Below are 16,335 nucleotides of genomic sequence, written 5' to 3'. Positions count from 1 at the left end.
AGGACTAGCTCTCCCACCTTACCCATCCCCTCAGTGAGGGGTTCTGTGGTTGCAAACACCTTAGCTGTTCATACCTCTGCCTTGGAAGCAAGGTGGTATCACAAAGGAAGAAGCCAGGCTGTATGATGGCACTCGGCTGAAGCTGTTCAGCAAGCAGGGCTAGCACCAACGTCATGGGCTGACAACATGAGCGTTGGTGACGATGTGGAGTGCCTAGATTCGCTTGCACGGCTATGGGAGTGTAATCATCCAACCAATGGAAAACTGGTAGAACCTTCTAAAGCAAGCAATTCTACCCCTGGGGATTTTCTAAAGAGAAGTGAGCACTGTGTCTACCAAAAGACCTATACGAGAATGTTCATAGCAGAGTTACTATGACCGCTCAACATGGAAACAAACCAGAGTCCACCAGCGGGAGGATGGATAAACACAGCGTGGTGGTTTTGTGCAAGAGAGTACTACCCTGAACAAGCACAGCTACATGCACAACACGGATGGAGCCCAGAGACATGATGCTGAGTCAGAGGAGCTGGACACGAGGGCACACACTGCACGATCCCACTTTACAAAGTCCTTCAACAGGCAACACTGATCTCTGCTGTGGCGTCCTGGAGAGTAGTTACCCTTGGCTGGGGGATTGGGCAGATATCGACTGGGATGGAACACGAGGAACTTTCCGGGAAGAAATGTTCTGTACTTGGGTCCTCTGGACTGTGAAGCTGGGATAGGTGGGGAGACTCTCCCCAGGGCCCCTATTTAACCTGCACTCTCGCCATCAATGTTACATCCCCAAACTATTTCTATGCCCCCTCAAAGGGGCCAATATAAAGAAGGAAGAGGAAGGAACTCAGCCATTGCTTCAGAAGTGAGGGGACTTAGACTGAAACCACTTCCAACCAGCCTTATAGGTGCCAAGGAACATGAGGAAAGGTTCTGTATTTTAATCTGGTTAAATCCGTGGCTTCATGGATGGAAACAAATATAAAGACTCAGAGATTAAAGTTTGTGTATCTTAATTACTATATGTAAAGTTATATCGAAAACAACAAAAATATTCTTGGTCTGCAGCTCCATTGCTCTGGCCCCCTGACCTGCCTACTCAGCAGCAGGGTGTGTCCACCTTGAAATGACCTTTCATGTCAGGCGCTGGTGCTGCACCAGAGAGTAGACAGAGGGAACTTCTCAGGCTGCAGAAGAAAGTATATGGCCATTTGGAAGCCACCTCGCTCACAGGTGTTTGAACATGGGGTGCAGTTTGGTCTAGGACTGATTTCCATAGAAATGTACCCCAATAAGAAAGTTCTTGGGATGGAGAACTATAGCTCTCATTTGATTTCAATTGTTAAGAGTCTACAGACATCTTAGCAAAATAAAGGGAACCAGCAAAACTTAACGGGCAATGGTTGGCATAAGCCAGCTCATGATACTCAGCAAGAGAGGGTAAGTTAAATTTGGGCAGATAAGTTGTTGGGCCTTGTGTTCCAGTCATGCTGAGCACTTCTGCAGTGACTGCAGACAGCTACCAGCTGACTTCCCAGCTACTCAATACAAAAAACTAAAACACATGCTCTATCTGGGCGGGGGCGGGGGGGAATGAGACTATAAGGGAATTACATTAAAATGGTGGAAATGGTTATTTCTGGTGGTTAAAATAGTCTTACTTTCTCCTTTCTACTTAGAAAAAAAATTTTCCCCAAATTATATAGCAACAATCTTATATTCTTCTGTGACCAGCTCAGATAAAATCCTTCATGGGTCCTCTGGACTGTGAGGCTGGGACAGGTGGGGAGACTCTCCTCAGGGCCCATATTTAACCCGCACTCTCGCCCACCGGGAGCCATCAATGTTACATCCCCAAACTATCTCTATGTCCGCTCAAAGTGGCCAATATAAAGAAGAGAAGAGGAAGGAACTCATCCATTGCTTCAGAAGTGAGGGGGGTTAGACTGAAACCACTTCCAACCAGCCTTATAGGTGCCAAGCAAAGGATATACCATGTTCTTTGAAATATTAACAATAACCTTTCTGAAATTTGGGGGACAACTGCCTTTTTCTATGTCATGTAGCCTGAGTCCTGGCCCTCTTAAGAATATTAAAATTGTAGACAATACTAAAGTATATATAGTATTGCATGCAATATGTGTGTGTATATATATATATATATTTGTCATTCTTTAAGGGAAAGAACAAAACGGAACCCCCAAGTGCCAAGGTCAAGTCAGAGCCCCGCTCCAGCTGTGGCCCAAACATGTATCTCTTTGGCCCCTCTTCCCCACCATACAGTGATGTGGAAACTTCTTCCTCATCTTTTGGAGAAACCATTTTCCTCCTCCAAAGACCTCCTCCCCTTATTCCTGGTAAAGGTCAGACTGACTGCAGTTGGCAGGACCAGATGTTCACACTCCTTGCCCTACAGACCCCATGGATAGCCTGCACAGCCAGGGGCAGACAAGGGCCCCCTACATTCCTGTTCCAGAGCCCAGCAGTCCTACCACCTATCCCGTCTTCTCTCAAAGCTCACAGCCTGGCCAGGTCAGGAGAGCCTGACAGGCAAATTCACACTCAAGTGTTAATGGCAACTGTGGCATTAACGAAAGTGAACAAGCTGACTAGGGTCTTGGCAAATGCTTTTAATATTTTTTAACTTGTTAGGAAAGAGAGATTTTTCTCTTCCTAGTCAGAGTGCCCTCACAAGCTCCAGTACCGTATTTCAGATTTGAGGCTATGAACTTTAATCATAGCACTGATAAAAATAAATCAAGGAAACTTCTACTCACCTCAAGGGCTCTGAAAACGTGGGCGTGACGACAGCAGAAAGTGCTAGGTTCTGGTCCAGCACTGCCTTTTCCTGCTCTGTGACGCTGAGCACGCCAGACCTGCCTCTCTCTGTGAAATGAGTTGTTGGGGGCTTGGGGGTGTGTGGCTAGATGACTCTTAGGGCTCAACACTGTGCGCGTGAGGCCCTCCTTGGGGACTGGACCCCTCTGAAGGCACTGTCTCCAACCTGTCCCCCAGCCCCAGTCTCTAGATACAACGGGCTTTTCTTCGCTCTGTCCTCCCCTCTCTCTCCTTGACCATTCTCCTAACTACCCTGATGGGCTTCAGGGACCACACATTTCTGTCATCTGCTCCTGTGTTCCTCTGGAACTCCAAGTCCAGTTCCACTTGTTTGCCAGGGGCTTTTCTCAGATGTCCCGCAGGCAACATAAACTTATCAACACCTACCCTTCCTTCCTCCTCACCCGCAAACCCACTGCTGGTCACTCGAGCCACACAATGACCCTGCATAACACTCCTTTTTGACTCTGATTATCAGTCTAATTAGTTGCCAAGTTTTAATCACGTTTCCTCCCTATTCAAATCTTTCAATGGCTGCTGCCACCTACCATGTACTACTGCCTCACCCTGGCTTTGGGGTCCTCTATTACATCAGTCTCAAGAGAGGTCCAGCACCATGCCTGAGATCACACAGCAAGTCAGTGAAAAGGCTGTTAATCCCAACACACTGTCTCACTCCGTAAGGGGATGGCGGTTATTAGAGCTGGAATACACACCAAACCTCCCAGAGGCCACCATTGAAGTTGCTTCTTCTGTTTACAATGACTTCCTTTTTATCCCCCTCTGCTAAAATCCTACTCATCTTTTTGTTTTTATTTGCATATGTTTTATAGGGTAAGCTTGTAATTTCTCTCTAAATTGCTTTTATAATTCAAAATAAAAATTTATGTATAGATATTTTTAACCCCAATTTTCAAGGCCTGAATTAACTGTTTCATTCTTCTGGAACCATTTTGAGAGTTGTCTGCAACGTTTATAAATCAGGTTGTTAGCATCCTGCACCCTAACATGTAATACAAGAGCTATCAGTACATTAGAGATATTCTGTTCATGTTATACCAGAGGGAGAACCTTTATACTTTAGTGACTTCAACGTTAAGAATTTCCAAAGCCCTGTGGAGTAGGGGACTCCTGTATCCTCCAGCCACACACTGAGACACGTAACTTGCAGCCAAGCAGAGCAGCCAGGCAGAACCAGAGGGAAAAACTATCCGAGGCCCAACAACAGAGCAGCTGGCCCCAGGGAACACTCCTGCTTCTGCTCAAGATACTGCTTTCCAGAAATGCTGGAGCCAGAGCCACAGAGAGGGGAAGGAGGTACAGAACAGGCCAGCGCAGCCAGATCCTTGTCCCAGGATTCTGCCATCGTTTCTTCGCTGGCTGATCTTGGATAAGTCTTTTAATTTTGCTGGTCTGTTTTCTTGTCTGCAAAATGAAGACTAGGTAAGCTCAAGGTTCCCTTCTAGTTGTAAAAGTAACCAGGATCCTGTTCTGCCTCTCTGAGTCCTGGCTCGCCCTCTATAGAAAGGGGACAGCAACAATGACAAAGGACGTGGGAACAGCCTAGAGTCTCCAATTCTGCAAGCCTGGTGAACAGGTGCCCAGTTTGACTAAAGGGCCATTTCTCCCGCTGAATGTGGAGCACATGCTCCTGAAGGAATGTGGCCACAGGGCAGCTGAGGTGTGGGAAGCAGGCTGGACCTTCCACAACTCCCCAAAGGCAGCGCTGCTAGGGAGGAAAACATCAGAAACCATCCTCGCACCTCTTCCAGGGGTCTGAGAGACAGACAGACAAGCAGACAGACAGAGAGAGCATTCTCCAGCTGGGAGTCTGCAATGGCTAGGCAACCCCATTCTTAATGTTAACCACTGATGGCCCTGGCCTCCTGAGGAGGGAGAGGGCTGCAGAGCTTAGGAAGAGAAGGGCAGGCCCCACTGACAACCATAAACACACACAGCGGCTGCTGCCCATTAGAACATTTATTTCTCAGAGAGAAAATAAGTTTAAGACAGTCATATTATAGTAGGTAAAATTAACTTTTGTATTCTTTACAAGCATAGATTTTTCTCTGTTTATTACCTCTCTTATACCATCTGTTATAAACAATTCTAGAAAGCAAATAAAGTTACTTTCTACAATAAATAGAGCATCGTGTGCTTCACAGCAGACGCGACTGAGACACATAGGCCCCATGCCACAGCAGGATCTGAGCCGTTTCCCGTTCTAAAAGAGCAGTTTTAAAAATGAGACTCAGAGATGGAAAGATTCAGAGACTGAGAAAAAGAAAAAAGGAGAGAGAGACTAAGAAAGAGAAAGTGTTGGGAGGAAGAGACACACAGAAAGAGAAAGCCCCAAGATCTTACAACACAGGTTGAGACAAAGGTCACAGAGTCCACAGCCGACCGACTACCTGGGGAGGGGGTACGTATTGGCTCCTTTAAATAAAACACACTGTGTGCATTTAAAATACTCAGCCACACAATGGAGGACTCCAGCAATGGAAACTATAGGCCTGAATAATTTAGAACAGTATTTTACAATTATATACACTATGTCCTTCCCTAGCCATAGGCATTGTAGTTTTATTATTGTACAAAATCCAAAACCCCGTCCTTTATTATGTTATAGAGAGTTTTGTTGGTTCCCTTTTAAACTCTGGCTCGTGTCCCAAATGTATAAGAAGTCGTGGCGATTGGTTGGTTGTATTTTTAAAAAGTCAAGTGCGTAAAAATGGCAGTGATCTCCCCAGTGACTTCGTTTTGTCCAAAACTCCCCTATGAAAAATTTAAAACAATTAAAAAGAACGTCAGGTTAAAAATCAACATGGCGATCAGTGGCCGGCAACCTGGCCCTGCAACTTTGGTGCTTAAGAGGTGAAAAGAAACATCAGAGAACAGACATTGAAGCCTCTGAAAGTTGTGTTGGTTTGTCAGTCAGCATTCCCCCATTTCACAGTTTTTTGTTTTTTGTTTTCCCTTCTGTTTTTGAGAAGGTAAAGGTGGAGAGGGGGTTGAAGGAAAAGAGGGAAGGGGACACAGAGTTTGAAAGAAAAGTGCTGCGTTCCCTGGAATTTGGATCAGCAGAGGCTGGGCAGGGCAGAGCACAGCATAGGAAGATGCTGGACTATAGGCCCCTCACCATCCCTGGTGGTAATGAGAGCCTAGAGGCTGCAGGGACAGAAAATGAAAACCCATGAGGAGGCTAGGAGGAGGAAAAGAGCAGACCCGGCCAAAGGGCACAGCTTCACCCCAACAGCCCGCAGAATCCACGTGGACAGATGGCCACGGGCACCAGAAGCCTGGTCTGCTGACGGGAGCCCACCCAGCCTGAGCCCACCTCTCTGCAAGGCACAGGCCCGAGGCCCCGCCTCAATCCAAGGAGGCAGCTCTCACAGTCTGGCCTCTGCTGTTTGCCTGCAGCACATACAAGGGGCGGGGAGGTATGCTGGTGAAAGGGTCACCCAAGTGGTAGCAGCAGCTGGCCTCAAAGGGAATGAGACATAAAAAGAAAAAAGATCAGTTTGGTGATGGTTTCTGTCAGTTTGGCACAAGAGAAAGCTGGGAAAGGAACACAGGAGAAAGAGAGGCTGGGCAGAAGATGGTTCAGGGAAGAGGTGGGAGGAGGGGTGATGGAGGGAGGGAGGGTGAGCTCTGTGAGATTCCCACAGGACCCGAGTGTATCCACAGCACCTCTGGGGTCAGCGTTAGAGCCTCGCTCACCCTGAGGTGTAGTTAGTTGGGAGTAGGTTGGAGGGCACCAGGCACACCCTTGAGCAAGCCCAAGACCTCTTGCTTTCCAGGGCCAGGTTTATCTCCGTGGCTGGACCCAAGCCTCACAGCTATTTCTACTTCTAACTGGTTCTTCAGTGGACCAGCCCCGGGGGAGCTCGGGTGGGAGTTTTTGGCACAGCAGGCCCACCAGGGGAACCATACAGTTAGTCAAAACTGGGGCCTTGCCCATGGGGAGGACACAGCCCAGTCCCTGGCCTGCCATGGGAGGGGGAAGCTGCCGGTCGTAAGCCTGGCTGGGGCCAGAAGAGGCTTCTCTGTGCCCTGCAGGACGGAGGCAGGGCGGGCCCCCCCTTACAGGTAGCTGGAGGTGACGAAGGAGTGGGGCCCCCGCACTCGGCTCAGGTGGATCATCGCGCGGTCGTAGGCCACCTGCACTGACTTGCGGATGCTGGTCTTGCGGCCTTCCAGCATCTTGAGCTTGTCCACAGTGTCTTCCACACCCAGGGGCAGGACTTTGTCCCTCGGAAGCCACTGCCTAAAATATAAGCATAGTAAGAGGCTTGGACCATGGTGGGTCCCACAGGAGGCTCCTCTGGACCCAACTGTCCATGACCAGCAAAGCCGGGGGAAGGGGAGAGGGAGGCAGACTGACACGCTGCGGGCAAGAGGCCACGAAGGGACTTATTTTGTAGCCAGGCCCTTACCTGGGCCCCATGACACTTGGCTTAGAAGGTTGTTGGAGGGAAGCCCATGTGCCCCTTGGGATACTAGCTAAGCCATCTGGAGGGCTCTGAGCCTTGCCCTGCCTTGGGGAGTCAGGCAGCTATGACGAAGAAGTGGAGTTGACGCCAGGAATCAATGAAATTATTTCTGGTGGGGCCTACACCTGGTGTTTTTAAAAGATCTCTGGGTGAATTAAACATATGGCTGAGAGCCCAGCCTCTGGAGCCAGATCCTTGTTTATATCCCAGTTCTAGCTATAGGTTCTTGGCTTTCTGAGCCTCAGCTTCCTCATCTGCAAAATGGACTGGGAAGGGATTAATGAAGATTTAAACGAGGATCAAATGAAACCACTCATGTAAAGCAATCTGTATAACGACATGGAGTAAATGTTCAACAGATTTTAGTCATTAGCTAGTCCTGCCTTCCCACTCTACAGAAGCCGGGGTGAAGGAATCCTCCTGCTGGCCTTTTTAAACCATGAGAAGACAAGTCCCTTGCAGTGCATTCTGCAGTTCCCACAACTCCCCACCCACCCAGGACTGAGACATGCATTCCCACAGCCACTGGGAGCAGCGGCAGATTATAGGCTCTCAAGTGAGTCTCTCTCCAGGAATCACCCCAACCAGGGACAGCCAGCATTCAAGGCCCCCATTTCTGACATCTCTAATGAGCTCAAACAGATCAGCTGTGGCCTCTGCAGCAGTTCAACTGCTTCCTCTGCCTAGGGCTGCACTCCTCACCCTTCACCCCCACAGCTCTTCCCAAGAAGCCTCCTAACACAAATCTCCATCTCAGAGTGCTTCTCAGAGACTCTAATCTACCAAACCCCTCAGTTACCATTAACACTATTCATCACTGTTATTCCTAACACTAAATTACTACTATCATGGCAAACGCAGAGACTAGCTGCTGGCAAGTAACCTTTCACTTTCAACTGAGCACAGAGGCAGGGTGGCTAAGTCCACAGGCCTGTGTACCCCCAGCACATCAGCATTAGAACAGCATCCCAGTCAGGCTCCCCAGCCTGCATCCTGGCGCACCCTCCCACTGGCAGCATGCACTCACCAGGTGCGTTTGTTGTCAAAGAAGAGGACAAGGAAGAGCTTCTCTCCAGCCTCGGCCTGTTTCTGCTCGCCCAGCTTCAGCACATCCAGGGGGGGAACAGGGATGGGAACACCATTGTGCAGGAGACCCTCTCGGGGCATCTTGGGGTCGATGATCTGAAACCAGAGGGGAGAGGATTCAGCAAGGGGCGGATGGGGTGAACCGTGCAGCCTGCTGCGGGACTAAGCACTGAGCCATCCTACACCAGAGCTATGCAGCGGGCTGGCCCTGCCTGACTTGGTGAGGGAGTGGCTGACCTCTTCCAAAGACCCTCAGTACCCCAAACATAAATCCTGATTCCGTTTCCCCAGACACTGTCCTAACCCTTTGGCTCTTTCCAATAAGACCTTCCAGTAAGAAAGCTTGCTCCATCAACTGTCAGGCCCCAAAGGTGAAAGAGAAGTTCTGGAAAGCCAGGATCCGGGATTATCAGAAGTGAATGGACCGTCTCTGATGTCCAGGTCAGATAGATAAACTCGTTCTTCCCAATGTCCCTTAGGGGAGAGGAGTAGAGGTCGTTTATTTCCCTGCCAATTTCCCTTTAGAACCTATATAATTCATTTCAAACTCTCAGGGGCCTTCCTAGACACCATGGCTGTGAAAAAGGTTTTGCCTCAGCTAGAGGGTCCACCCCCTCAGTTTCACCTAAACACGTCTTCTGGTTACCCACCACCTTCCTGTCTATTATCCTTCCTGGTGTGTAGACCAGATACAATTTTAACATCCCATGGTAAGATTTCAGAGAAGCCAAGAGAGTGAGCTCGGAGGGCTGCTGGAGAGGGGAGAATGATGTGGCTGGAAACAAGGGCCACTGGAAGAATCAGTCATTGAGGCTGCATGCTCCACAGGGGCAGGGGCTAGGCAAAATGCCTGGTGGCATCAACACAACAATAACTCACACCAGTCTACAAAGTACTGACACTGTTACTGAAGCTCCTAATTATTCACATGTCATCTTATTTCATTCTCTTGCTAATGCTGAGAAGGCTGCTGACAAGTATTAGCCTACAGAGGAAAATGCCAAGCACAGAAGGATGCAGCTGGCTGGGACAAAAACCAGGCACCTGGACTTGGGGCTCGACTGACCACTGCCTCCTGCACAGCCCTGGCTGACAGTCTCTGTGCACCACGGCCAGGGAGACTTGGAAACTTACCAAGGAAGCAGCTTTCCCCAGAGGTGGAAAAATCGTAATTCCTACACCCTGTCCCAGGGGGCCTCTTCTCATAATAATAAATTGCTCTATTTACTTCTGGGTGCCTGCCAGCTTCCTTACATCCGTCTCAAGATAAGCAGCTAAAAGCAGGTGCTCTGGTTAAGAGTTTACTCTAAGGAAGAACCACCCCTACCCTGTCCCCAGCTGTGTGATTTGATAAAACCTCTGAACTCCTAGCCTGTCTATCCCTCCTAGGACTGATGCTAAAAGTCTTAATGGGAACCACCGGACAAGCTCCCCTGAGCTTCCTCAGTCACCAACGGTGGGGCTAGTGCCTAGCTGGGTTAAGTGGGGGCAAACTGTGAAAAATGTCCCCCCCAAGGGCAGAAACAAGATGGGCAAGTCTCCCTCTTAAGGAGAGGTCGCCTCTCTTTTTAAAGAAGACAGAGGCAAATGTACTCCAAAATAATAAATAATGGGCCCCACTCACTCAAATGTTATGCAGATGTAAAATAACACGGAAATAAAGTTTATGATAACATGTAACATAGTACGTAATAAACATGTACACTCACTACTGTCATAGCTATAATATATAAACAATAAACAGAAGGAACAATACAAAATGCTTATAGATGATATGTCAGGATGCTGGAGGTTTGTGTTGTCTATACAAGCTTCTATAACGTAGATATGTAATTTTTACAGAAAAACTTTTTTTAAAGAACAAGAGTCCCAGAAAATTAAAAACCATAGTCACTATATGTGCAAGTACATGTTTAAGTATGTAGAGGAAAATGACTGGGAGAGTATAACCCAAAATAAAAACAAAGGTTGTGTTCAGGTGGTGGGGGTTTTCAGGTGGTGGCTGAATTTAATTGCAAAAGAAAATTAAAATTAAGAAGATAATTAAAAAGGAAAAAAAGAAACTAGCTTGAGACTGACTTTTTTGTATTAGGAGATTTAAAAAGATAAAACCAAACTTGCATAGCCTTAACCACTTCTTCAACAACTAACCTGGGGGTCTCATCGAGAGCAGAGAGCAGAGCCCGTGAAGGCAGCCCCAGGCCCAACCTCCCCAGCGCTGGCTCACAGTGTGGATTTCCCTCCTGCCCCTGCTAAGGAGCGGGGAGGCTGGCAGCATGGGTTCCGATATGACTCCAGCAAGTGGTATAACCTCCGGGAGCTACAGTTTCCTCACAAGCAGAGAAAAGATCAGCATTCTTGCACTTTCTTTACCTGAAGAAGCTGCTGTGAGACCAGAAAGAGCCATAGACTCAAACGAGCAAGGAGAGGCTCAGAGCTCTGTGTGCACACACAGGCTGGCAGGGTGGTTCTCAGCCCCCACAACAGATCACTGGGCAAGTTTTTTTAAAAACATATTCATGCTTGGGTCTGGTTTCAGGGTCTAATATGGTACTTCTGAGATGGGGCCTCAGTATCTACACTGTTTAAAAAATTCCCCAAGATGATTCTGCTATGTCTCAAAGGTTAGAATCAGTATTTACCGGGGCCAGATGGATATGACCTTCCCAATCAAGGTGGTAAAAATAGAATTTTTAGCTACTATTGGTGGGAGTATAAACTGGAAAGTGATAGTTTTAGTCGCTCATTGTATCCAACTCTCTGCGACCCCATGGACGGTAGCTCACCAGACTGCTCTGTTCATGAGATTCTCCAGGCAAGAATACTGGAGTTGGGTAGCCATTCCCTTCTCCAGGATATTGAACCTGGGTCCCCTGCATTGAAGGCAGATTCTCTGCTGGGCCACCAGGGAAGCCCCATATAAACAGGGGTTACCCCTAACTTTCTAGGGGGCAACTTGGCAATTTGTATCAGAATTTTGTATATGCCCCAAAGAAGACATTCCTAAGACTTCTTCACTGTAAAGAAATAATCATAATAGACGTGCACAAACATTAAACTCCAATGATGCTTACTGCTGGCTGTTTGTCATAGTGAAACATGGTTAAAATAAGCTACATGCACACAACTGAGGATGATGCAGCCGTGACGGTGCTGCCGATAAAGAACGTCTGAGGGCATGAGACGCACGCTCATGGCGTGCTGTTAAATGGAGGGAAGGTGAAACAGCACATGGTCTATTATTTATGCACTAAACAGCAACAAAAAAAAAACGGGGCTGATGGTATACATCAAGAGGTAATCTCTGAACAGATGGGACTGTGGGTGGTTTTGAACTCAGTGGCTCAAAACACAGGCTTTGACATCACACACTGTCAAATTCCAACCCTGCCACTTAAAAGTTAGATGACCACGGGTAACAGGTCTTCAGTGTTTTCCTCTACAAAATGAGAATAATCCTACCTTTCTCCATATTTCAAGGACTTAGCATAACAGACGTTTAGCCAAACAGCTAAGCATTATTAGAGTTTATAATTCTCTACAATGAGCACGTATAACTTTCATGCATAATAATAATGTTTCCATTTAGCAAATAAATATATTCTATTAAAACCCTAAGAGCCCTAGCCTCTGTCTGCACACTGTAACCTATTTTAAGTGCCTTAAGCCTAGCTGGTGTGACCCACCCAGGCTGGGATAAAACCTCCCTCCCTTCTTCAGCTAAAGGCACCTGACTCCCAACCACACTCTGCTGGCTTGATCCAATCAGATAAGCCCTCAAGGCAAGGTAGGGGCCAGAACCCCCCAGGGGAGGGAGAATGGAAGGGCAGACTCACCAAGGCAGGGTAGGAGGGGTAACCTCGGCACTTGGCCCACACCAGCTCCAGGGGCTCCAGGTCTCCGCGGTCTTCAAAGGGCATCAGGAGGCTTCTGCCTGGGGTTGGGGGAGGGGAGGAGACAGGGGGGCTTGGAATAGTGCCCAGGAGGCCTGCCTGGGGCCTCCATTTGACTGGAGCAGCCCAGAAATGAGTCAACAACATCCCCTCCACCCTTCCTCTTCCCTACCCTCTCCTGAGTTCTTAAGACTAGATTAGAGGTCAGCAAACTTGTTCTTTAAAAGGTCAAATAGTACATATTTTAGGTTTTATGTGCTACATGTCTCCACTGCAGCTACTCAACCCTGCCACTGTATCATGAAAGCGGTCACAGGTAATTCCTAAATGAATGAGCATTGCTGTGTCCCCATAAAACAATTTCTGGACACTGAAATTTGAATTGTGTATAAATTTTTGTATTACAAAATATTAATATCATTCTTCTTTTGATTTTCAGTGATTTGAAAAAAATGTAAAAACTACTCTTAGCTCATGAAAGTGAACGCATTAGTCACTCAGTTGTGTCCAACTCTTTGCAACTCCATGAACTGTAGCCTACCAGGCTCCTCTGTCCATAGAATTCTCCAGGCAAGAATACCGGAGTGGGTTGCCCTTTCCTTCTCCAGGGAATCTTCCCAACCCAGAGGTTGAACCTGGGTCTCCCGCATTGCAGGCAGACTTTTACCAAGTGAGCCAACAGGCAACAGGTTACAGTTTGCTGGCCTCTAAACTAGAACCCTAGGTTGATGTTCCTTGAAAAAATATAACTGCTTCATTACCAGGAATACAGACTATAATACAGCTTGGCAAAGCCACAGACTGCTCCCTGGGCCTCCGGATGACGGCTTCATGGAAAAAGATACCTAGGACAAACATCCCAGAAAAACTATCTGCTAAATGAGTTCTTTTCTGACAGGGCCACACCTGGCTACAGGTCACCTTGCTGCACAGCACTCAGCAGAGGTTCTCTCTGTGCCTGTTTTGTCAGAATCTTACACGGGTCCTGGGGCAGGCACGTCTTCAGCTTTCTTTGTTCGGCACCTAACGTACTAGCACACGATGGGTCCTTCACAAACATCTCTGAACACAAAGAGGAACCTCCCTTCCCCTTCCCAGCCTATAAACTAGCAATGGTGAGGGGACCACAGAGTAGAAATTATATTCCTAAGGAAACATTACCTCCCATGAATTTTTTAAAAAATGTATCACTGGTAATGAGGTCTTGTTTTCTACCTACTGAATCAATAGCAATAACCTCAAAAAGATAAAATCCAGCACGACTGAAGAGGCAGGCTGTGGGGACACTGGTGCAATCATATACTGCTGAGGAAATTGTGGACCAGTCTAATCCTTTCACAATATAATCTGGTGGCAAGTCTCAAGAGCCATAAAAAAAAAGTATGAACCATCTGTTCCAGTAAATGCTTTCCCTGGGAATTTGTTCTTAGAAAAATAACTTTTAAAACGACTGGGAGGCATTTGGACAAAAATATGGGTTCACTGTATTATATATAGTGTTAAAAGTTGGAAATAACCAAATGTCTAACAATGAAACAAGTAAGTAAATTATAATGTATTGACTGGAAAGTTAACATTGAAAAAAGGAAAATATGAAAGAGCATGAGTTCTGCTTTAGCATTCTGTTAAAAATGTGCCTGAAATAAATGGAAGGCAACGTAGAGAAATGAAGACAATGGTGTTAAGGTGATGGAACAGTGAAAGGTTGGTTTCCTTTTTAAATCTCCTTTGGCATCATTTTAATAATTACATGGTTCTTAAAATAAGAATAAAACGTCACTACCAGAAGCACAAAGTACATGCCAAATCCATTCCCAGTTATGCATTAGATACTATACAAGTTAATCCAGACATGAGCCCTGCCTTCTAGGCACTGACAGTCAGACAGCAATGAAATATGCAAGCATGCATTCATCAACACACATATGAAAAAAGAAATGGATGCTAAGGGAAAATAAAGCAGTTGGGAATAGGAAATGGGGAAGAGAAGCCCTGAAGCCTGTATGTTAGACGGAAGCTTCACAGACCGGGCATCCAGAGTGCATACCCTCCACGGGACGGCTCAGAGAACAGCTGCCCTGCACCACTCCACCTGAGCACCACCTAGTCCTCTCCTCTCGCCCTGCCCTTCATTCCCTCAGGCCAAGGAGATGACATCCAAGTGTTTTACCGTTTGGACCTGCTGGAATAGACTCTCTCAAGGGGAGAGGGGTGGAAGCACTGGATCACATGAAATTACAGGGTTATGTGTGAAATTCAGTAACATGGAGCAGACTGGAAATATCTGTCAAAAATACAAATGCATACTTCCTTCAATACAGCAGGAGTATATCTGTAGATATACTCCCCAGGGACACAAAATGAGCTTTGTACCTGGTTGCTCACTGCAACACTGACTGTGACAACTACATGAAAACAATCTAAACGTCCATCTGCAGAGGGCCAGCTGAGTATGCAGTAGCACTCCTATGTAGTGGGGCATTAGGCAGCCAATAAAAAGCACAGAAGAGTCTCCAAGATATATTATTAACTGAAAAAAGACATGATTTAGAGGAATGTGCAATGTTAGGCTTCCCTGTTCACTCTTAAATATATGCACAAGTTTTTGGCTTGTGTACGTATGGATTACACCTGGAAAGACACAAAAGAAACCACTAAACACTGGCTAGTTCTTACCTTTTTCACCAAAGCATGTGTCACTTATTCAAAATAAGATGAATTATTTAAGAGGAAGAGGTCATCTCCCTGCCCAGTGTCCCCGGGTCTGGAGGAGGTCAGGGTCTGGCTGTAGTTTTTCGGAAGGCCTGGTTCCCCCAGATGCACCTGTACAGCACTCCTTACCTGAGCTGTTGTAGTCAGAGTCTCCATTCACACCTTCCAGGAAGGGTACTCGAGACAGGGCCGGCTTCCCTCGGCTGCGTTTGGGAGGTGTCAGACCACTGCATATAGGGAGGGAGAGGGGAGTGAAATGAGCAGTTTAAATGACTAACACATCCACTTCTGCTCTCCCATCTCTGCTAGGGGCAGAGTTGCAACAACTCTTCAGGGAGAATGGTTTCTCACCTTCCTCTAAAAATTCACACAAACCCATGACATACTTCTGACCAAAATGTTCCCACGAGGCTTAAGGAAACATTTCACCCCTGTGGAAGGACTGAACTTGGAAAGAGAAGCCTGCTCCCCGGCCCAGGGACAGTGGATTTCACCCAGAGGGTAGGTCACCTCAGGCACTTGTCAATCCTTCCACAGTCTAAGCAGTCTGGCCACAAGGAGGGCCTGTTCTCATATCCACCCAGAATCCTTTACTCTGTGGTTCACATAGCCTAAGAAACCAATTTCTTTCTGAGGCACAAAAATCTGCCTCATTCCCAAATTTTCTATAATGGACATGCCTTACTTCCTTAATTAGGAAAGACATTTTTAAATTGGAAAAACAATCCACTTCTCACTTCTACTTTATGTGTGTGAAGTTTTTCTTAGACAGAGATGGATTTAACCAGCAAGCAGACAGGGTTTTTTTTTTTTTTTAATACGGTTACTGCAAGGAGAAAAAAAATCATGTATTAGATAAAGACTAGACGGTAATAGGCAAAAATGAGACTAGTAATACAAGAATAATGATATAAGTGGAACCCACATGCTACTGCTGCTGCTGCTAAGTCACTTCAGTCATGTCCAACTCTGTGTGACCCCATAGATGGCAGCCCACCAGGCTCCCCCGTCCCTGGGGTTCTCCAGGCAAGAACACTGGAGTGGGTTGCCATCTCCCTCTCCAATGTGTGAAAGTGAAAAGTGAAAGCGAAGTCGCTCAGTCATGTCTGACTCGTAGCCACCCCATGGACTGCAGCCTACCAGGCTCCTCTGTCCATGGGATTTTCTAGGCAAGAGTACTGGAGTGGCTTGCCATTGCCTTCTCTGGGAACCCACATAGGCACTAGTATTTTTAAATTGCTTCCAACGCAATTTCTAATGTACCACCATAGGTAGAAGCCTTTGGGCAAGAATGATGTGGCTATGGTTTTTTT

The 16,335-nt window shown here is 46.9% G+C and overlaps 1 protein-coding gene across 4 annotated transcripts in view; it reads right to left on the bottom strand.

The window, feature by feature from the left end:
- Window positions 1–2,236: 2,236 nt before the first annotated feature.
- Window positions 2,237–16,335, bottom strand: part of BRPF3 (bromodomain and PHD finger containing 3) — a 37,777-nt gene continuing 23,678 nt past the window's right edge. For 3 of the 4 annotated variants that reach the window (XM_055406374.2, XM_055406370.2, XM_055406373.2), the window contains exons 10-13: window positions 15,152–15,249; window positions 12,254–12,351; window positions 8,359–8,513; window positions 2,237–7,105 (exon numbers count right to left, since the gene is read on the bottom strand). In XM_055406374.2, coding sequence (XP_055262349.2) covers window positions 6,922–7,105; window positions 8,359–8,513; window positions 12,254–12,351; window positions 15,152–15,249 — 535 coding nt within the window. In that variant the 3' untranslated portion in view covers window positions 2,237–6,921. The remainder of the gene's footprint in view (window positions 7,106–8,358; window positions 8,514–12,253; window positions 12,352–15,151; window positions 15,250–16,335) is intronic. The other variant, XM_055406372.2, reaches the window with a different exon arrangement.

The sequence above is a fragment of the Moschus berezovskii genome, chromosome 23, assembly GCF_049115385.1.
Source record: "Moschus berezovskii isolate FMDL1 chromosome 23, NW_MosBer_1.0, whole genome shotgun sequence".
Classification (NCBI taxonomy): domain Eukaryota; kingdom Metazoa; phylum Chordata; class Mammalia; order Artiodactyla; family Moschidae; genus Moschus; species Moschus berezovskii.
This window is presented reverse-complemented; position numbering and strand designations above follow the sequence as displayed.